Source organism: Mustela nigripes, chromosome 4 (assembly GCF_022355385.1).
Source record: "Mustela nigripes isolate SB6536 chromosome 4, MUSNIG.SB6536, whole genome shotgun sequence".
Classification (NCBI taxonomy): domain Eukaryota; kingdom Metazoa; phylum Chordata; class Mammalia; order Carnivora; family Mustelidae; genus Mustela; species Mustela nigripes.
The window spans coordinates 12,458,013-12,479,660 of NC_081560.1; the positions used below are offsets into that span (position 1 = coordinate 12,458,013).

At 50.6% G+C, this 21,648-nt stretch overlaps 2 protein-coding genes across 9 annotated transcripts in view; one reads left to right on the forward strand and one right to left on the reverse strand.

Moving 5' to 3' along the window:
- The window catches only part of DENND11 (DENN domain containing 11), a 52,748-nt gene extending 33,659 nt beyond the window's left edge, over positions 1–19,089 (forward strand). For 2 of the 5 annotated variants that reach the window (XM_059396251.1, XM_059396254.1), the window contains 5 exons: positions 2,052–2,190; positions 3,128–3,259; positions 3,444–3,594; positions 4,201–4,269; positions 6,133–12,048. In XM_059396251.1, the coding sequence (XP_059252234.1) occupies positions 2,052–2,190; positions 3,128–3,259; positions 3,444–3,594; positions 4,201–4,269; positions 6,133–6,328 (687 nt within the window). In that variant the 3' untranslated portion in view covers positions 6,329–12,048. Of the gene's footprint in view, positions 1–2,051; positions 2,191–3,127; positions 3,260–3,443; positions 3,595–4,200; positions 4,270–6,132; positions 12,049–18,779 lie in introns of those variants that run through there. The other 3 variants (XM_059396253.1, XM_059396252.1, XM_059396255.1) reach the window with 3 other exon arrangements.
- AGK (acylglycerol kinase) overlaps positions 13,965–21,648 on the reverse strand; it is a 70,668-nt gene continuing 62,984 nt past the window's right edge. For all 4 annotated transcript variants that reach the window (XM_059396258.1, XM_059396256.1, XM_059396257.1 and 1 more), the window contains exons 14-16: positions 17,740–17,810; positions 15,816–15,900; positions 13,965–14,909 (exon numbers count right to left, since the gene is read on the reverse strand). In XM_059396258.1, the coding sequence (XP_059252241.1) occupies positions 14,772–14,909; positions 15,816–15,900; positions 17,740–17,810 (294 nt within the window). In that variant the 3' untranslated portion in view covers positions 13,965–14,771. The remainder of the gene's footprint in view (positions 14,910–15,815; positions 15,901–17,739; positions 17,811–21,648) is intronic.

Below are 21,648 nucleotides of genomic sequence, written 5' to 3' on the forward strand. Positions count from 1 at the left end.
GAGCGTAGGGACTGCGCCCGAGGACCCGATGGAGTCCCTGGGCCGTGGGTACAGGGTGGAGCGGAGGCGAGGGACGGAGACAGAGCCCACAGGGTCACCGGCCGCAGCCAGGGCGCGAAGAGAGCCTGGAGTACAGGCCTTGGAAGGCCGGAGGGAAAATGTGAAGGCGGGAGCTGCATGAGGCAGGAGATGAGTTTCCTATAAAAGCAACAGCAAAATGAGGCCCAGACCAGGGAAACAGATTTAGGTGAAAGCAGGAGAAACGTCCCTTGACGTAACCCCTTCCCTCATTGCCTGGGCCCGGCCCTGCACCTCAGCTATTAGAAGTTCCCAGGAAATACCATGTTGTCTCTTGTCTCCGGGCCTTTGCCCACACTAGCTCCTCTACCAAGAACACTGTTGGTCCAGCTCCTCCTCCATGCTCAAGCCGAGACCCACCTGTCTCTCCGAGAATCGGGTCGGTGCCTCCTGGGAGCTCCCGCAGCCCCTGCCCCCTTCCATCCGCTCTCAGGCTCGATCGGATCGCGGGTGCTCCTGCTTCTGCCTGTAGTTCCTACACTACATGGAGGGCCAGGGCTGGGCTTTTCCAAGGTTCATTATCCGACTGAGCTTACTTCGCACAGTTAGTGCAAAGTTAGCGTGTGAGAAATATCTCTTGTCCAAGTGCATCTGTGTGTGCATCCGTGAATGGATGAGTGAGTGAGACCAGAATTAAGGACTGATCATTTATTCTGGGATCCTAGGGCCCAGGACATGTTCAGGCAAAACCCTGCTGGGCCTTCATGCAGAGGAGGAGCATGCTTGGGCTTGAGGATCACCAGAGGGGAGGCTGGGAGAGGCCTGGAGGGGCGTGGGCTCCTGTTCCTGTCCAGTTGCCTGCGTAGTTTTGTGAAAGATTGGGGTTGGAGCAGTCTGACCAGACCTGGTGGTTCGGGGCCTCTCCTGCTGGAGATCTGGGAGAGGCGTAGCACAGGGGTGGGACAGGGACCCTCAGCAGAGGGCAGCCTTTCTGCCAGTGGGGGGCAAGTGAAAGTCGCAAGTGTGGGGACGATGCTGCCCCAGGAGAGGGTGGCTCCTGCGGTGGGTCCCCAGGGCTCCCAGCCAGCAAGCCTGGCTCCCGTCTCTGTGTGGGCGCAGCTCCTCAGACGTCCTCTCGCCAGCGCCCCCAGTGGGTGGTGGGCGCTATTGCTTCTGACCCAAGCGTGGAGGTGACCTTCCAAAAGGCCTGCTGAGGGACAGAGCCCGAGGATTTCCTGTTTCATCAGCGCCTCCGTGCTGAGCATTTCATGTGGTTTTTTTTCTCAGAAGGTCCTGACAGCCATGGGAGGGACTGGATTCCACAGATCAGGAGAGGGAACAGGAGATGTTGGCTAACTTCCCCCGGGCCTCCCATCAGTAAGTGGCAGAGCCGGGATTGGAATTCAGCTTTTCTGGGGTCAGAGCTCCTGGGGAATTCCTGGCCCAGGGCTCCTAGAAGCAGCCCTCAGCGGCGACAGGCTCCTTGCTCTTGGCAGGAAGGAAGAGGCTGGACCCCATGTGCAGCGTTATTGAGCACGGAGGCCCTTGAGGTCCTCTACCTGTAACCTGCACACTCATTCCCTTCCCGCAGTAGCACGCCTGTGCACACGGGGAGCTCATTACCTCACCCCTTCCAGGGCTCAGTAATGGTTTTAAGTTGAATGTTCTCTTTGAGACTGTACTGTCGATTCAGAAACTCTTCTTCCTGACTTTTCAAAAATCACGTTCATCTTTTTTCTTGTGCGCCCCCTCTCCTGAGGAAAGCACTTCATGATCTCGAAACTCAGACCTCATTTTATTGTATCAGGGGAGCCGTTGAAGGATCGAAATCTTGTCTGAAAGTGAGACTCTAAAGTGAATAATACCATTTTGTGTGGAAGTAGCCATCCCTCGGTGCCTCTGTTGGTTGTTCTCTGGTTTGTGGGGGGCGGGAGGTAGGTGTTTAGTGCACAGCTGTACTGAGTCATTTTTCTCATCTTGAATGGGCTTGCCTCTTCCTCTGTTTTTTTTTTTTTTTTTTTTTTTTTTTTCAGATCACGCACCCAGCTGGCTGCATGTCTCAGTTTATCAAGTTCTTTGGAGAACAGATCCTCATCCTTTGGAAATTCGCCTTACTTCGAAAACGCATTTTGATATTTTCTCCCCCTCCTGTGGGTGTCGTGTGCTACAGAGGTAACTAGAAGCCAGCGTTCGGTTTTCTAGAGCAGAAACCGCCTGAGTCTTCCCATTGTTGACCAAGTTCGGAAGAGTTTGGGGTGACCCAGGGGGTCCCAGGTTTCCAGCGTGGGAATATCAGGGTTGGCCTTGTGTTCTAGAATGGGCTCTGGTGGCAGAGCAGAAGTTGGGTTGGGGGACTCATCCATAGTCCGGTGGCAGAGAATAGATGTGAGAGAAGGTGGACTCTGACACGTCGAGGAGGTAAACCTGGCAGACATTGGTGTGTGATGTGGGTCGTACGGTTCTGATGTGTGTGAGGTAATGGAGGAAGTGTTCCGGATGACAAGGATGGTGGGGCCACCAGATGGGGGCCCAGGAGGAGGAGAGGGGGTGGGGTGGTAGTCTTTGCCTTGTACACGAGGAGGACACCAGGCACCGGTGTGGTCGGGTCAGGACCTCAGGGGAAAGTCAGGCTGGAGAAAGAGATTTGACAGTGGCACGCAGAGTGCCGGTGACCACAGGATGGATGGTGTCTCTCGGGGAGAGCCAGAGTGAAGGGAGGTGATGTAGGCACAGGAGGTGAAGCAACACATGGGGATGACAAAGGTGACTGAGCTGGGGCAGTCAGAAAAAGGGAGGGAACCAGGAGATGTGGGGGTTACCACAGCCAGGAGTTACCAGGAGGGGGAGGGTCAACAGGGCCAGATCCTAAGCAAGACTCGTGAGGGAAGACTGGAAACCATCTGTTGGCTGTGTAAGGCCTCCTTGGTGTCCCTTGAGATCGCGTTCCGCTGTGGGACCGGAAAGGCTGGCACGCCTGCCCAAACCCCTCAGAATGCCAGTGCTCCACGGTGACCGGGGTTCTAGGACAGGCTGACTGCTCGGAGGGGGCGGCCAGCAGGCTGCGAGGGAGGAGGGACACACTCTCCCCTCTCCCCTTCTTGTCCCACAGTGTACTGCTGCTGCTGTCTGGCCAACGTCTCCCTGCCTGGCATCGGGGGCACCATTCCCGAGTCCAAGCCTTTCTTCTATGTGAACGTGGCTGACATCGAGAGCCTGGAGGTAGAGGTGTCCTATGTGGCCTGTGAGTACGGGGACCTCCCCGCGTCCTGCCCTCACGTCCTCGGCCCGAACCCCTCCGGCCCCCCGGGGTGGCCTCCTCCTCGCAGACGCGGGGCTCCCGGACCCCTGGTTTCCTCAGTGGGGCTGGGCGGGTGTGTTTCGGGGACGGCCTCCAGGTTCCCAGACCCCGAACTCGGACGTCGCAGGCACCACGGAGAAGATTTTCGAGGAGAAGCGGGAGCTGTACGACGTCTACGTGGACAACCAGAACGTGAAGACGCACCACGACCACCTGCAGCCTTTGCTGAAGATCAACAGCGCCGACCGCGAGAAATACCGGCGGCTCAACGAGCAGAGGTGGGGGACGGGGGGAGGGGCAGAGGGAAGGGGGGGGGGGAGCCGGGGGGGGGGGGGGGGGGGTGGGGCTGGCCCGCGCCCTGCCAGAGGGGCCCCCGGGGTCTGTCCGTGAGGCCATGCTGCGTCGGGGTGGCACGTACCCGTGGGGTGACTTCTTTCCGGTGGGCCTCAGAACCCGGGGGACCCAGGGACAGCACCAGCCCGGAGTGAGCACCCAGGGAGCCTGGTGTTGCCAAGTGCTTATGCGTCCTCTCGCCTAATTCTCAGACTTTGGTTCTGCGACATGAGTGGCCTCTGCGGTATCAGTGGCGAGATCAGTAATATCATCCCCATCATCCCTGTTCGGGGGGCGTTTAAGAAAGATGGTCGCTTGCCTGAGATCACACCGGGCTGCAACTGGCCCCGCACCCCAGGGGCTGGACTCCAAGCCCAGTCTCTTCCTTTCCCGTCCGTCTTCCACAGCTTTGGGTCCGGGGGCTGGGGCTGCCCTTCCTGGGGCGGGTGGCGGAGGGTGGCCCATGCAGGAGCCTGACCGAGGACCTGCCCGGTGTCGTGGGTCCTGCAGCAGCATCGGAGCGTGATGGTGGCCTCCCTCCCTCCCCGCAGGCAGATGCTGCTGTACTCCCAGGAGGTGGAGGAAGACTACAACCCTTGTGAGGAGGACCTCTTTGTGCTGTAAGTCAGCCCGGCGCGTGTGGGGTATCCACCACCGCTTTGGGCCTCGACCCTTTCGCTGTCACCCTCCGCATCCCAGGCATGTCCTTTGTTGCTGCCCGGTGCGCTGGGAGCTGGGCTCCGTATGGAGTCCGCCGTGAGCCCTGAGATGCCATCGAGGGGACCCCCCCCCCCCAGAGAAGTTAAGGAGAGAAGCAGGGAAGTTCAGAGAAAATGGGAGTCCCAGTGTGTCTTTCCCGTGAGCATTCCCTGCGGATGTCCACTGCATAGACGCGTCTGTCCGTCAGGACTCAGGGCTCCTCCATCGCCTTGTTTGAATAAAGCCGTTCCTCGCATTAAGTATTATGGCAGAATCAGAAATTGTGCCTTTTGAACCCAATGAAAGCTCTTTCCCCTGAATGTGATGGTGGTCGGGACAGGACCCGTGGTCCGTACACCTCACGGCGTTCGTCTCCTGTCTGAGCAGCTGTGGGAAGCAGCGATCAGGGTGGAGGACAGAACAGCGCTTGCGACAGAAGCCATTCTCCGCGGTCCCTGTCGGTCTTCCTTCCCTGTGCGCTGGGGTGGGGGCAAGAAGGGGCCCTTGCAGCTAGAACGGTACCTGGCTTGGAGACCTTTTTTTTCTTTTAATTTTACTTACTTATGTGAGAGAAAAAGCGCACAAGCAGGGGGAGCAGCAGGCAGAGGGAGAAGCAGGCTCCCGCCGAGCAGGGAGCCTACTATGGGGCTCCATCCCAGGACCCTGAGATCGTGATCTGAGCCGAAGGCAGACATTCAACTGACTGAGCCACCCAGGAGCCCCATGGCTTGAAAACTTCTGATAAAGTGTCCTTCCCAGTCCTCCTGTGATGTTGACATGTCATAGTGTATGGAATTGAGCCAAGAGCCCACAGTGTTGTCAAGGTGTGACACGTTCTGCTACATCTGAAATTCCTGAGAGCTGAGAGTCGCTTTGGGCCTGAGGAGCCTTTGCCGAGCCTGAGACCCCTGTGGAACAGAGCTAGAAAGTCAGGACAGTGAATGCCTTTTCTGCATATGACTTGTGTATTTATGTAGTACCACAAACCCATGACATTCAAATTGTGTTCTGTGTATAATCCCACCACCACCGGCAGCAGCAGGGAAAAAAAAAAAAAAAAGCGAATCAAAGGAAAACAAATACGGGAAGCCATGGTGGTATTGGCTTATCAATGCCCCCGTCAATGTCCCTGGTGCCTTCTGTGTCCCCGTCACCCCTGTCTCCCAGCTTTGCTGGCTGTGAGACCTCCCTGGGCCTGCCCCGGCTCCTGAGCCCCAGCTCTGCCTGGCATGCTCTGTGGGATCTCAGGCCCCCAGTGGCTCAGGCTGGGGGCTGGACCGGTTCGGAGCCCTGCTCTGTTCCCACCACGGCTCACCCCTGCTGCTGGCTCCAGTGGCCTGTCCCCGAGGCTTTGAAGGTGAATTTTAGTTTCTCACGTTCTCTCTAGACCTCAGAGCTGCATCATCAGTGGGTTTGGGGTTTTGTTTTTTCTTTCTCCTCCCCTTATGACTAGGAGGCAGAGGAACACAGAGTATGGGAGCGCAGTACAGCATCTGTAGGAACCCTCCATAGGAAAGTTGGGTTTTGGCAGTCAGGCCATCACTGGTTCAAAGACTTTGCCAATCATACTGTGATTAGTGTCCATGGTTTCTTTGCTAAACCTAGTGTCAACCCTGGAACTTTGATCCTATTTCCTTATTTTCAGGACTGTTTCTGAGTTTGAAACCATTTAAAAGCATCTTAAAGCCATGTAGTCCCAGTTCCTCATGAGGGGATTATTGGGTGACTTGTTTTGTTTTGGCTTTTCTGCCCTCCCTTCCCTGTGTCTTCTCTGGCGAATGCAGGTTTTTCTTAGAGCAAAACAACCGGATATTTCAGACTTTGCTGGAGGTGTCTGCCAGTCAAGATAAAACTCTGACCGCTGAGCATGCCCGCGGCATGGGTCTAGACCCCCAGGGAGACCGGAGCTTTCTGATGGACCTGCTGGAGGCCTACGGCATCGACGTCATGTTGGTCATCGACAACCCCTGTTGCCCATAGGAAGAGTGAGCCAAGGCTGGTGAGCCTCCCTCACGTGGGGATATCACAACGGGCCCCAGAAGACCTCATTTTTTATTAACTTGACACAAAGGATTATGGTTTCTACTTTCCAACAAATGTGATTTTTGCAGTCTCCTTTCTTCGCTTCCTCCCTAGTGGTAAGACGAGATCATCTCGGTTTTATGTCCTGCTTAGGTACGATGCCGGGATCCACCACGTTCTCCCAGAGCAGTCTCTCATCTCCTTGTTGAGTGACTTTGAGGGGATGTGCTGAAGGCCGTCTGTCACCAGCAGTGGGCTGAGCTCTGGAAACACTGGGGAGGACTATTCAGAAAGTCTCTGTGGTTTTCATCCCTTGAGGTACTGGAGAATGAGAGCGCTGTCCCCGGACAGCTGTGGACGTGTATCTCCTGGAGGTGGAAGCTAGACCTCATGACCCTTCGCGGTTTTTCTCCATTCCGGGGGTCCAGTGTTAGGATCAAATCCCTTTCCCTGTTCACTGGGGCAAATCTGAGTCTTGTCTGGTCATGTGAGTAGAGATCTCAAAGAGGAACAAAAGGATGTTTCTGTCACTAAGGAGAGCTTCTCTCAGGACAGAATGACAGGAAGAGGTTTCTTACCAGCCAGCTGGAAAGTAAAATTGTAGAATGAAGCCTGAAGCTTTCCGCAGAGGAAATTGGTGGTGGTGGTACTCCTCTTTTCCCCGAGTCCCCCTCTAGGGACATCCCTAGACTCCCCTCTAGGGATGGCCCTGGACCTTGCAAGCAAATTCATTATACAGTGTAGTTTCTTTGAAGGGCTAAGCATCCTTTTGGGGTAATTAAGGTATTTTTAAAGGGTACTGTTTGTTACCAGGAAAGGCAGAGCAGTTGGGGTTCAAACAGGATAGAGAAGACGTTTCTCCATCTGAGAGTTCTCTGGACACATCCTAGCAGAGCCTTTAGATCAAGACAGAGATTGACTGGATTCTGTAATCAAACAAGGATCTGAGCTGGTCACTCCGACGTTGGAGCAAGACTTTGTACCCGTTTGGAGCCCCTCACAAATTTCTCTTCCACAGAGATGCCATTCCTTGAGCTAAGTAGTTGGGGCCAGAGACTACACATGTGTCAAGAGTGAATTTGATAGTGCCTTCACCTGGGGAAGTGGTTGGAGCCCCTGAGTGTCTGTGATGAGTTTACTGCATCCCCCTGACACGTTCTGGTCTGAAGTGACTCCCGTCAGTCCCTGCCTCTTCTCCCCAGCCGGGCATCCCAGGGATGCCAGCTTCAAGGAGACAGTGGTTGTTTTGAAGGCAGCTCTCATGGGTAGAGTTTAGGTCTTTTTGGCCATAGGATTTTGACTTGGGCTTGTGGGTTGCTGGTGACAGTTTCTTCCCTTTCGCCCTTCTTGGCTGGCTGTGTCGTTGGCCTAGCCGTCCACGTGTCCACGTCTGTGACCAGCAACCACCCAGGCTAATACACATGGCAGAGAAAGAACTTTCAAATGGATGGATCACACGTCTCAAGACTAGCTTTTTAGGGCTCATTGCTTTATTCAGAGACATTTTCACTGTAGCTCCTTGATACGGGACTCAAGACTAAAGAAATTCACATGTACAAATGCAAATACGTACTGGGTAATCAAAGTAGCATCTTTTATGTAAATATATCAATAAGTTTGGGCGTTGAAGTGTGAACTGTGCCGCTAACACTCTTCTCTCCTCTGCAGTGTGGGTTTAGCCATCATTTCAGTAACGCCCATGTTTACAAAAGCAGCTTCGCCGCCTCTCTCCTTTAAGAGCAGCCTTCTCTTGTCTCTGGAAGGAGCGGACTTTCCGACCTGCGTCGAATAACAGTTACTTTTTGTGGTGTCTGAATGCTCAAGGTTTTCAAAGTTAGGGGGTGGTGTGTCAGAAGCAGGGCTAGGGGTGACAGGAAAGGTCGGGTTCTCTCAGTGGACATGGGTCCTCTTTCTCGGGACCTGAGGGCTTTGTTGGAAGCCGTCTTTGAGCACGTCGGCGCCCATGCCCTCCTGCAGGCAGACACCTTGTGTTTTTGTGGCTTTGTGACTTGATGCTCACGGGTGTTCATGTAAAGGTCATAAGGTGAAAATGAGGTTCTGGTATTTTCCTTTGAATGCTGGGTGGGGCTCTGGGCTCCGTGCAGCTCCACACCCTTCCAGGTGGCCGTGGGGCCTCTGTGCGGTCCCCTCACACCCAGGCAGGGGGCAGGATGGATGCCGAGGGGAGTGCACAAGCAAGCCTGGGCCCAGCTGACCCCGAAACAGAACCCCCCCCCCCCCCCAACACCCTGTATCCCTTCTGAGAGAGAACGCAAGGACTCGGTCCTTCCCTTGCAGCTTGCTTCCGGGCCGAAGTCCGGCGCCGCACCCCCGCCGGCTGGCCGAGCAGCATGCCCGGTGGTCACTGTTCCCATCCCCCGAGTGTCTCTTGCTTGGACTGTGGTAGGAGGTCACCCTTGGGCATTGTTCCTGACTCTGCTTCCTTCCCCACCCCCTGCCTTCTCCCCACTTGTGCAGTTAGCAGCCCCACCCAGCGGCCTTTGCCGCCCCTCTGCTAAGGGGGGACCTGGGGGGTGAGGTGCCTGGCAGGACACCCCGTGGTGAAAGCAGGAGCTAGAAGCCACACGGACTTGCTTTTCTGCCGTTGTTGAACAGTTCCCTTAAAACCTTTCTGCTTTTGTTCGGAAGACATGGTCAGCAGTCTTCTTTCCTGCCTCGTAGGTCCGTAAACTCTGGAGGGGCAGGGATTCCTGAAACAGGGCTGGAAGCCGAGGGAGGAGGAGCTTGACTCATGGTCGCCTTCTACTCTGTCAACTGTTGAACCCCATCGCCCCCCAACCCTTACCCACTTTGGCTTGGTCCTTCCGAGACCTTGAAGCCTGATCCGATGCCGTGCTGTGAGCCACGTGCTCACCTGGAAACACGGCTGACCTGAGACATCTGGGCTGCTGTCATTCCTGAGTCGAGTCTGACCAAAGCCAGGTGGCAAGATGCCTTATGGGGCCAGGAATCTGGGTTTAGGGTTTACTGATGTCTAGCAAAATGTGACAGAGGCCTATTAAAGTGGGTTTTTTTTCCCCAATTCTGCAGGCTTGGCAAATGGTAATATTCAGCCTTGGAGAACATGTCCAGTTGTGCTCTGGCTTAGGAGTCTCCTCAGGAGTCAGAAACGGCAGGATTTCTCTCTTACGAGAAACTAAAATGTGCGCCAATTAGTTTAGCATCAGCGATGGCTTTCATCGGCGGGGAGCACTGCTTGGGCCTGGTGTAGATCTGTCCAGGGCGCCACCTGGGGCCTCGTCCAGCCCGCGGTCAGGACAGCCGTGAACTAGAAGGCACCCGCCCCCCACAGCTGCCGCCCAGCATGGCAGCTCTTCCATTTGGCTCCTGGTGCTGAATTCATGGGTCGTGATCGAAACCACTGAGCCCAGAATTTGCATCTCAGACTTACCTTGTTTTGTTCCCCATGAACATCAAGATGGGAATTTTCAGAGTAGCACAGGGCACAGACCTGTAACTACCTGGAACTTTAGTGAGAAGATAAAGAGAAGCCCTAGCTGGGTTGGTTTTCATTCTGGTGGCTAGGAGGATGAACTTGCTCTTTGTCTTGATACACTGAAAGCCCTTCCGATACAATAAAAAGATGACATTATTCGGGGCCCTTAGGAACCTTCTGTAAAGGGCAGTGATGAATTAAATTCTTAGTGGTAGGACAGCAGCCCTCTGGGAAGAGGCAGGGACCTCAGGGACCTTTTTTTTTTTTTTTTCTCTTTTTCTTTTTTCTAAAACTGTATAGCCCAAGGAATGGATTAAGATACTTTCTCCAAGTCCCTGGACAGACCAGACTTGCAGAAGTAAGGGCGCAGTAAGGCACTGAGTGAATGATAAGGCAATGGTCAGCCAGACTGTGAACTTGGCTTCGCTAGGATAGCCACTCTGAAACAGGCAAGAAAGTGAACATGGGGACCAACGTATCACGCAGGGGCTTTCACCTCCTTGTCTGGTTCCTTGCTAGCAGGCTCGGAATCCGTGAGGGCCAGCCCAAGGATCTTCCTGCCGCACCTCTCGGCCCTACTTCCTGCCCTGCAGCAAGGCTCCCCGACCTGTCCCTTCTCATTTCAGGAAAACCGTTTTCTGATTCAGGTAGGGGAAGTGGAGGAGTCCAGGGCTCCTTACTCCTGAGTCGGGGATTTGGGGGATTCCATTGTAAGACTCCTATACCTCTCTGTTCCCAGGAGCTGCTAGGGCCCCGACTGTTGGGAGAAAAGCTAACTGTGAATTTAGTTCATGTTTTTCTTATAAGAAATGGGAGTTTATTTTTCTATCGATATTACTGTGTGATGAATGGAGCGTGCAGATGTTGAAATGGAAGATTTCCAAACTAGAAGCCTTGAAAAAATGCGAAGTTTTGTAATCTGGAAGCAACTGAGACCCTATAAATGTTTTAGTATTTGTTTTCGAGAGTAAGGAGACGGTGCTGTGAAGTCTGAATCGCACTCTCTAGGAGATGAATGTGACGGTCTTGGGGAGCAGGACACGGTCCCCGACCTTAGGGAAAATTCCTGTACAGTGTGTAAACGTGGTAATGCTGATTAGGGAGCCTCTTCCTAGAGTGGTGTGGTTTTATAACCTGGCACTTTAATTCTTTTCTGGAGCCGGAATACAGGGGCAGTTGGATGAAACTGCACATTTAGAAAGGAAGTGAAAATTTCCTAGTGCTTATAAATGAAGATGGGGAAATAAGGTCCTTTAGAGTTATTCTAGAAGCCCAGCATAACATGGGCTTTTAGCGGTGACATAACCTCAGTTCAGAAAATTTATTTACTTACCATGGGAGAAGGATAGGTGTGAATTACTTATGTTGGTTTTAGAATGCGGGTTTAGACTAATGATACATTTACTCTGCTTTTTTGAGGACAGGTAGGGAACACAGGGGTAGGTTAGGGTCTTAGAAATTAGCCAGGAATTATCCACAAAATGAAAAAACCACACAGTGGTCACTGAGTTAGCTGGTTGCAAATATACTTTGTTGCTGTTGGAGTAAAAACTTCCTTAGGCCAAATTGAGCAAAGATAAAAGTAGACAAAAATTCTGAAGGTGGCATCAGGAAGTTTGTAGAGGGTGCCCACAAAGACCATCATTAGGAAGAGTATAGAGTCTGTGCTTTCGAACAGACTGGGCAGGAGACTTTAGAGGTATAGAGTAGAGGAAAGCAAAATTAACCTCCTATCTACCCGAGCTTATTGGCTAAAATTTTTTGTTTGTTGTAGGTCTGGGATATAAACCTTTTCTGAACTTGTAGCCTTGGAAAAATGGTTTTCCTCTTTCTCCCCAGTTAGGATCAGCATAGCCTCCCTGTCGCCTTAAGTGTCAAACCCCTACTTGGATTAATACCCCAGCGTAAGACTTAGAGCAATAGGAGACACTGAATCTATTTTTGTTTAAATTCTTTACCTCATAGTATGAAATTAGAAAGACAGTTGATCATTTTACCCTGAATAGTAGTGCATAGAAGTATGTTGTTCTGTTTTGAAGGGTAAGAATTTTAAGGGCCTGAAGCTAAGAGTAAATGTTTAACTGATTTTGTTCCGTGGTACCAGTGACATCTGCGTGTACCCTAGCTGTCGATATCTGAACCAGGCTGCGTGCAGAGAGGCTGATATAACTATATTTACAGAATACAGTTTTTACAATTAAAATTCAGATTTTCACATGAACGTGTCTGCTGCAGTCCTTCTCCGGCCTGAGAGGGGTTTGGGGTAGGCAGGAGGGGTGGCCCGCTGGAGGAGCAGGCCCCGAACGCGGATGGCCCGGTGACGACAGTGCCCGCCGGAGAGTCTGGGCCCTTTCTCCAAGAGGCCACGGTCCGCGTAAACCACCTCCAGGTAATGGGAACCAGAGCTGGGCCTGACCGCACATACAGGAGGGAGCCCTGCACACACATAGCCACACGCTCAAGGTTTATTTCATTTGTAACCTTTTGGGGAGTTCTTTTAAGGCAATACAGGGTGAATTCCTAATGTCATTGGCGTTTGTGTTCAAAGCCGGGTTCCTCCTTTCCAAGGTCTGTGACCCCCCGATCTGACATCCCTACTTGCTACGGCTGGGGTGAGAACTGAGGGAAGCCCTAACGTGTGTAAAGAAGGCACCGGCACATTCACTACGGGTGTGTGTGCGGACCAGCCATGGGGCTCAGCCAGCGGCTTGTGTCCTCGAAGACATCTGCTGGGGTTTTAGTGGAAATCATCCTAGCTTCTGAGTTAAGCCTTAGCCAACGGTTTCTGCATACAGGAGGTGGTCAGGGCTCTCCTCCACGCCTGCCTTCAGGGCTGGGCTGCCAAGGCTTTCTCTGAGCTGTACTGCGCGTGTCCTTCCTGTGGACGCCATGGCCAGGACCAGGGCAAGAACAAGGCCGTAAACGAGAAGGAAGAATGTTCTCGCAAGAAATAGCCTGAAGCAAGAAAGCAAAATTCCCACCAGGGATCACGGATTTCAAAAGGAATAAGAATATTAATCTCTTAAATATCTTTCCCTGATCTTCTGTCCCGTGGTTTCACTGGACGGATCGGAACCGCTAAATACACACACGTGCTGGCCGCCCGCTGATCAAGGAAGAAGCCAGCCAGCTTGGGCGCCGGTCCCGTACAATCTGTCGGAAAACCGAGATGGTTCGGGACTCACCTGGCTCCCGGAGAAAGTGTCCCCGCGCCCCTCTGTGGGCACCAGGGAGTGGGGGCTCCTTTTGCAGGTTGGGACCCACCTGTTTTTGGGGCGGCAAAGCACAGCTTTTAACACCTCTGAAGAACAGAGCTGAACAGGTGAGCCTTGTTTTTAGTGATCTTTCTTCATCTGCTCTTTGTAGCTGCTTTATAATCCTTTTAAGCATTGGTCTTCGTTCTCCAGGGGATTCCTGTGGTCCGAAAACTGATCTGTCTGGGGAATGAGCTTGTGGCCAAGGCCTGTGAGTTCTGCTTCCCCTTCCCCCATTCACTCCATGCTCCCTTTTTAGAAAAAGAAAGGCTCATAGCTCATTCGTTCCGGGCACTGCCCTCTGGAGTATGGAAACCTCAGGGGCAACCAAATACAGGAAAATTCCTGATGGTGGTATTAAAAATGAATGATAAAGGGACTTACAAATCCTTAACAAATCAGATACTTTCTAGTTCTCTTTCAACAAACCAAAGGAAGATCTATCAAGCTATTAAGTTAAAAGGGCTGTATGACATGAGAATTCTTTCTCTCGTCTAACTTAGGTGCTTCGATCTATAAAAAAATGAAACAAGGAATATAAATGATGTTGAGTCCTGTTTTAATCTTAGCTGTAAATAATGTTCTTGGCCTCATTAAGGTAAAGAGCATCCTAAAAGTGTTAGTTTTTAATTATCAAAAATCTGCAGTATGGTTTTCATCAGTACAGTTAATCCTGTACCAAGTTAACGCTAAAAAATAATTTCCACTTATATTTTTGTTGGCAAGAAAATAGGATAAGTGATAAAATTTCAGGCCTGAAAATACATTACATTATGATAGCATTCTTTGCTGAACACAGAATGGAAATACCAAAGAACCTATTGGTTTATTTTTGTTAATGGAGAGTAAGTATCAAATTGCTCTACATTTAAATTGCACCAAATATGTTTAAAAGAGTGATATAACAGTTTTATTTTAAAATAATCAATATTTACATGACACCAGGAAACACATACTTTGGCAACTCTTTTAAGTTGATATCTAGAAGGGGGATACATGATCTTTCAAAATACTCTTGGGGGTGCGTAAGCATAATGGGGGGTTATGCTTTACAATGGTGAACAGGTGAGGTTGGGGGACCTCTTGGAGTAGAAGCACCTGGGGAGGGTGCCTGCTTTTTACAAATGCAGATTCCTGGGCTCCACTCCCAGACTGAGTGACCAGGTTTGGAGTGAGCCCCAAGCCTGTCAGTTTTTAACATGCATCCTAGGTGGTTCTCATGCAAACCCATAGTTAAGCACTAATTAAAAAATAATACAAACTAAGTTTCTTAGTGAGGGCTGAAGACAAAAACCCCTCCCAGGTCGTTGGATTGAAACAAGCTTAATTCGAATCTGAGCTCAGAAAGTAGCAGCACCCGTGGAGAAGCCTAGAAAACGGACGGCAGTGGAGAGGGCAGGCACCCGCACCCCCTCAAGTCCCGGGCGAGACCAGGGAGGCCTGGACTGTGGCTGCACGCATGGGGACCAAGGAGGTCTAGCCCTTTCCCAGCCTGTGCAGGGGGGCGCAGCGAAGGCTGAGCATGCGCTAGCGGGAAGCTCGGAGTAGGGGGAAGCGCTGCGAGGGCAGGGTGCTTGCCATGGAGGTGCCCTGGGGTCCTGGGACAACACTGCGGGGACAGGGGAGGCTTCTGGTCCCATCGGAGGCCTAAAGTGCAGCGTGGGGGCGGCCGGCTCCCCACCTTGATAGCTCACGGGGCCGCACTGGGCAGCAACTGTTCCCTCTTCCTGGGATCGCAGAAGAACTGCAGCTTCCTGGGGAGCAGCTTCACCTCCACAGGCATCGCCTCGTACTCCTCACTGTCGATGCTGAAAGAGCCCCCTGTTCCCTGTGGAGAGGAGGAGACAGGGGTCGGCTTCTATCACCTCCCAGAGTATTTGGGAATTTGAGAAATAAGGCCATGAGTTAAAAATATTTACTAAAATACAGGTGTCCTGCCGCACCTTCAGGAATTCCTAAAATAGAATGTTCTAGGACCTTCTCAGCCCCCAGCTTAGGAAAGCCGTGATGTCCGCTTGTTATTTTCATGGTTCTTCTTTAGAACTTACTAGGCTTTATCCCTCAAGTACAGCAACATTAATGTTACAGAGTCTGTAAAACCTTCCCTAATTCATGCATTTAGTTCCACAGTGGCTATGTTGAAACGACAGTGCCACCCACTGTGGGGAACAGCGTCTGTTTTACCTACAATCCTTTCTGAATACCGTGGGATGACGGGCCCCGAGTGTGCAGACGCCATCTGCGGGAACTTCCTCCTGAGCTATGACTTCTAGGATGACTACACAATTTAGACTACATTCCTAACATTTTCCCCACTTATATAAGGTATTCCAAGCTCGGAATTTTCTAATACAGGAGACCTCAGTGCCATCCCAAAAACTGTTTCTAGGTCCTTTATTTAAAAAAAAAAAAAAAGTGAAGGTAGGCTCTGCTGTGAGTATCTGCCAACTAGAGAACTGTGTGTGTCTTAAAGCACAGTAATCCCTGCATAATGGACGTGCAGGAAAATAAAGGCCAGGAGGTGTACAGATCTGCTTACAGAACCGTGCTGACCCATGCTGGAAGTCTTCAGGCATCCCCAGCTCAGCCCCGGGCGTCCGGGGCTCCTCAAGGGCGTCCTCTCCTCTCGAGTATCCCCTAACGTCACCCCGAACCTGGCCATGTGCTCAGCCCACACTAGGCAACCAGACAGGAGGGTCTGTTTCTCGAAAGGAAGACGGGCGGCCCTGCTCACCTCGGGAAGCAGCAGAGTGCACTGGCTGGCCTGGAGACACTCGGTGCCGGCCGCACGCAGCCCGGGGTCCCGCACCTTTCTGCTTCTGTCGGTACAGGAGAAAGCATGTTCAGACACCAGGCCGGCGACTGCACGCGACCCCAAGAGCGTAGCGAGCTCCTTTGTTGAGCTTAGACAGATGGACTCATGCCATGCTGAACCATGGGATTTTGTGAATAACTTTCCCACGATGCTTCTTGCTTAGCAGTGGGATAGGTATTCCCGAGTAAGGAGGTTAACCTGCTGTAGAGAACTGCGTGTGAAGTTAAGACCGAGTGATTCTGTACCTAATTCTTGGGTCATTAAAAATCCTGAATTTAGAAATTAGACTGAAATATTTTTTAGGGAAAGTACTAAACTTGTGAGTCTCTCATTACTTGAAGAGAAAACATTTTTTAAAGTAGACATTTCATATATATGATTCTCTATATTCATATTAACAGTCTGCTTAGCATACTACTATCTCTGCCTTATAGTAAACCTATCAGACCACACACACACACACATACACACTCCCTCTCTCTCCTCATGCACACATATCCTTGGGAGCCAGTCGTGGTCAACGGGAAGAGGAAAAGCTAATCCAAGTAAATCAGTCCATTCTTTATCATTAAATGATAACATTAATTCTTTAGTATATGAAGCTTCAGAGTTTTCTAGAGTAACCTCATAATGTTCTAGTCCCATACCCAGAGGAAACAGTACTCAGTCTCACTTCCTGTAGAGACCAAAGGAAGCCGTGTTCCTGCTGCCGAAGACGAGGACAGCGGTGGTGCAGAACATCTGACTTCACCTGCATTGAGCAATAGAATCGGTTTTCTATTTTGGGATCCCAGTTTTATGGAGGAGATTTGAGTACAGCAGGCCCTGTGGGCCAGACTCTCAATTAAGACAGTGTGTGGCTTCTAGACACTCTCCGGGAGAAGGGAAAGGTTTCTCTTTCTTCCTTCTACTACACATACAGCGAGGAAATCAAAGGCTGCAGAATCAGCTCTTCAGCATCTGAAGAATTTGTACCAAAGGCAAGAACAAGACAAAGCAAAGACATTCTGTCGCGAGTGCTGGTGCGGATAATGGAGTAGCCATGGAGACCGGGCTAGGGCGGCAGCAATGTCTGCTCCTTCGTGGGCACAAGAGGGAGCTCGGAGACAAAGCAGGACGCCGCCATCGCCGAGCAGATTCCCAAGGTGCCATGGCAACCTGCGGGCTCAGAGGCTGTGCTGAAGCAGCCGGGTGGGGGGTTAGAGCGCTCGTAACCAATAGGCCTCCGGCAGAGGTCGGGCTTCACAAAGCAGACAGGACTGGGGATATTTTTTCAGTGGAAAAGGGGAAAAGCCGGGAGATTGTGCAAAGTGCTCCACAGCTCTGCGGGCTTTCCATTACTGCCCTGGAAGGAGGACAAGGTTAGGTGAGGTGCTTCCCTGGGAGAAAGACTTTCCCACACGTCCTCTCATTTGAGACTCCGAAACAAGCCTGAGGTAGTTAGAGGTGATCACGGTATTCCGTTCCACAGAGGAAAGGAGCCAGAGAATTTACGGATCTTTCCCAGTCGTGAGGCCAGGATGTGGCGGGATCGAGATTTGTAGCCAGCAACCCTGACCCTGAGCCAAGGTTTTGGACACTGGGCCGTGCTCCCAGGAGTCCTTCATCTCCCTGGAAAGGCAGCTACCCCCACACTTGGATTTTCCCAAAACTAACAGGGAAGGCCGAAGTTGGAGAGGTACGTCCTACATGTCGACCCAAACACTTGAAGGAAAGAGGCTACACAGTCCCCAAACCACAAGTCCTCCACGGGGTCTATCTTCGACTTCATGGGGATCTGCATAGTAGGTGCTAGAATACGAACTACTCAGCGCACGTTTCCTACAAACCATAGCCCACTTACCCTATGGTTATGAAGTCTCCTTTGCTGACCGTGTCAGGCTCAATGCAGATGTTCATGAAGTCTTCTTGGCTCTGCAAGGTCAAGGACACTGACATTAATACTCCCCATTTTGGCTACTGCAGCCTGTTGTCCTCCTTCAGCCTCAGAGGTCAAAGCTATTTATTATATAGAGACCTTCACTTTTAGTAACTTAATCCTGAAAATGTATGTATGTATGTATGTATGTATGTATGTATATATTATATATATATATTTTTTTATTTATTTTTTTTAACATTAAGACCCTTACTGAAGTATAATTTATATACCATAAAACTCATCACTACCCAGATAAGCTAAACACAAACTTGGGTTTGTCAGAACTCAGAGTAGGAGGTTTGGGACGTTCTGACACGAACCCTCACAGCTGCTGTGGTCTCTGGGGTCCCCTCCCCGTGGGTCACGTTCCAGCCCATCAACCCTAGCCGGCCTCCCTCTTCACTGTGCATCAGCCTCACACCACACCCGCGGGATCAGCTTCCTGCTATGCAGAGCCCAAGTATATGTGGGTTTTTTGTTTTTTTAAAGATTTATTTATTTGAAAAAAGAGAGTGTGTGCAAGTGAGGGGAGGGGCAGAGGGAGAGAATCTTCAAGCCGACTCCCCACTGAGTGCAGAGCCGGACATAAGGCTAGATTGCGTGACCCAAGAGATCAAGACCTGAGCTGAAACCAAGAGTCGGATGCTTCAAGGATTCACCCAGGTGTCCCCCAAGTGTGTGTTTTCAAACGTGCTATGTGCAGTTTTGATATGCAACCAGAGGCAAAGAGCAGCAGTCCCTTTCTGCCATGGTGATAGTTTAAAGACTTCTCATTACCACCCAGCAAAATGTCTGGAAGAACTGAGCTCCAAGGCAGTGGCTATAAAACCAGACCTGGTTCTTGGGCCACTCCCCCAGTTCTCTCCCAGCCAGTGGCTAGCAGTTCAAACTGGGCTCTCTCTAAATCAGAACCAATGCTTCTGTGCCTGCTTCCAACACAGGTATTGTTTCTTTTTGGACAGGTTCAAAATCCGTTACCCAGGATAATCCATGAGCTGCTGGGAGCAGACAGCCTCTGCCTAAGATTAAAGAGCACCACCGAAGCACAGCTTTCTCTCTCGCCCGGGAATTACAGAACACCGAGGCAATGACTCGGCTCTCAGCTCACCTTTTATGCAACAATTTAGTGTTGACTACCATAAATTCTTCTAGGTGCTTGGGTTACTCCAATGAACTGAAAAACCAAGTATTTCTGCTTACCAAGAATTTATTTGTCTTCTACTGGGGAGAGTGGAGGGAATAAACCAAAAAATAAAATCTAACCATAATAAAATAACGAGTTACAGGATATATTAGAAGCATGTTAGAAGCACAGAAACAGTAAATTATAGAGAGAAACAATTGGTAAATTATAAAGTATATTAGAACATGAGTATATTAGAAGTATATGAGCATTTATCAGAAAAATGACAGGAAAAAAAACACAAGAAACACTAGATGGTGTGGGTGGTCAGAGTGACATTTTTAAAGACGGTCTGGGTGAGCCTCCTGGAGAAACAGCTCTGAGCAGACGTGTAGGAGGTGAGAGAATGAGCAAGGTGGGTACCCAGGACTGTGGTTCTCCAACGTGAGCAAGTATCACCTGGAGGGCCTGTTGAAACTCAGACCGTGGCCCCGTGCTCAGAGTTGATGGTTCAGTAGAGCTGGGGTGAGTGAGGCCCAAGAATATCCATTTCTAACACGTTCCCAAGGACTAAAACCACTGGCCTAGGGAAGGGCAATCCACACAGAGGGAACTGCCAGGGCAGGGCTGTGCGGAGGAAGCGCGCCTGACGCAGGAAAGAACAGCAAGGAAGCCGGGGAGGCCGGCGCGGAGTGGGAGGAGGCGACGCTGGGAGTGGAAGTCAGAGCAGAGGGGAGGCCCGAGCCCGAGGGTCTGTAGCCCATTACAAGGCTGTGCGGCTCAGAGAAATGAGGAGCCGGGAGAAGATTCCAAGCAGAGAAAATACGATCTGGCTCCATTTCAACAGGACCTCTCTGGCTGCTGTAGTTCGAGAATAAGGCGGGGGGTGGGGGGTGCTGCATTCAAGAATCCACGCAGTCACGCAGCTAAAAGACATCGGTGGCTTGGAACAGTTAGCAGGGGCGTTGTGTTAAGCACGGGCAGTATTTAGAAGCCAAGATTAGACGTGAGGGGGGACAGGGCAGCTCCAAGAGGTCTGGCCTGAACAACTGCATGCACGGAGTTACAGCCACCAGCTGAGGGGCAGACTGGATGGAGCTCGGCCGCCGCCGGGTGGAAGGGAAGGCCGGCCGCTCAGGGTGGGGCACGCAGAGCCTGGAAGGCGTATTAGCCACCTGAGAGGAGAAGGCGAGTAGACAATTGTACACAGAAGTCTAGTGACTAGTCCACGTGCAGAAATCAACGGTGGGAACTGACCGATTCACATGACATGACTATCTCAAAAGATGCTAGAAAGAAACTTGATAAAATTAAATACCATTCATGATAAAACTCTTCATAGATTAGGAACAAAAGGAAACTTCCTTATTCTTATAAATGGTATCTATAAAAAAAATCCCACCAATCTCAAGAATATAGCAATGAAACCACACATATATATACATATATACATACATATATATATTACATACATACATACATATATATTACATATATATATGTGTGTATATATATATATATATGGTTTTATTTGTCAGAGAGAGAGAGCACATGAGCACAAGCAGGGGGAGCAGCAGGCAGTGGGAGAAGCCAGCTCCCTGCTGAGCAAGGAGCCCAGTGCAGGATCATGACCTGAGTCAAAGGCAGATGCTTAACCAACTGAGCCACCTAGGGGCCCCACAATGAAACCAGCCGGAGTCCGAAAACAATGCTGCTATCGCTACTCCTACTGAACACTGGACAGAGGTCCTGGCCAAGGCAGTAAGGTGAGAGAAAAGATTAGAAGGCTAAGTATTTGAAAGGAAAAAGACAACTTGCACTATTTGCGGCTGATATGACTGAATCTATACAAAATCCAAAGGAATCCATAAATTAGTAAGAATTTAGTCATAAAGTTGTTGATTCAGTATCAGTATTTAAAAAGTCAATTACATGTCCATCTAAATCAAATATTTAAAAACAAAATTTTAAGGGATACCATCTATAATCCTATGAAAATTTAAAATAACCAGGATCATATCCAGCACATCCATAAAACCTCCCTGAAAGGCATTACCAGCCTAATGAAGAGCTATGTCACGTTCATACAACAGAAGAGTCAATATTAGAGACGTGTCATTTTTCCTACAATTGATCTACACATTCAGTGTAATCCTGTGATCAATATAACAGATTTTTTAAAAGATTTTATTTATTTGACAGAGATCACAAGTAGGCGGGGGAGATGGGGGGAGCAGGGTCCCCGCTGAGCAGAGAGCCCGATGCGGGGCTCAATCCCAGGACCCTGAGATCATGACCTGAGCTGAAGGCAGACGCTTAACCCACTGAGCCACCCAGGCGTCCCATATAACAGATTTTTATATGGAACTTCATAAAATCAACCTTCTAAGGGATATATAGAGGCCAAAGAGCCAAGAATAGCCAACGGGACTCTTAAAGAAGAAAAGCAGAGGGGACTCATTGTAAAACGAAGATAATCAAAAGTGGCACAGTACTAATACAGACAAACGGAGCAACTGAAGAGAGAACCTACAAACATGCCCAAGGGACACCAGCTCTCACTGTAGAATAGGGGCTTACTTCAGTAAATGGTGCTTGGACCAGTGGCTTTCTCTGGGCTAAGATTATAAAAATGGAGCCTTACCTCCATCGTTCACAAAGCACAATTATAGGTGCAAGTGTTTCTTTTTAAAGAAAAAGAGAATCAT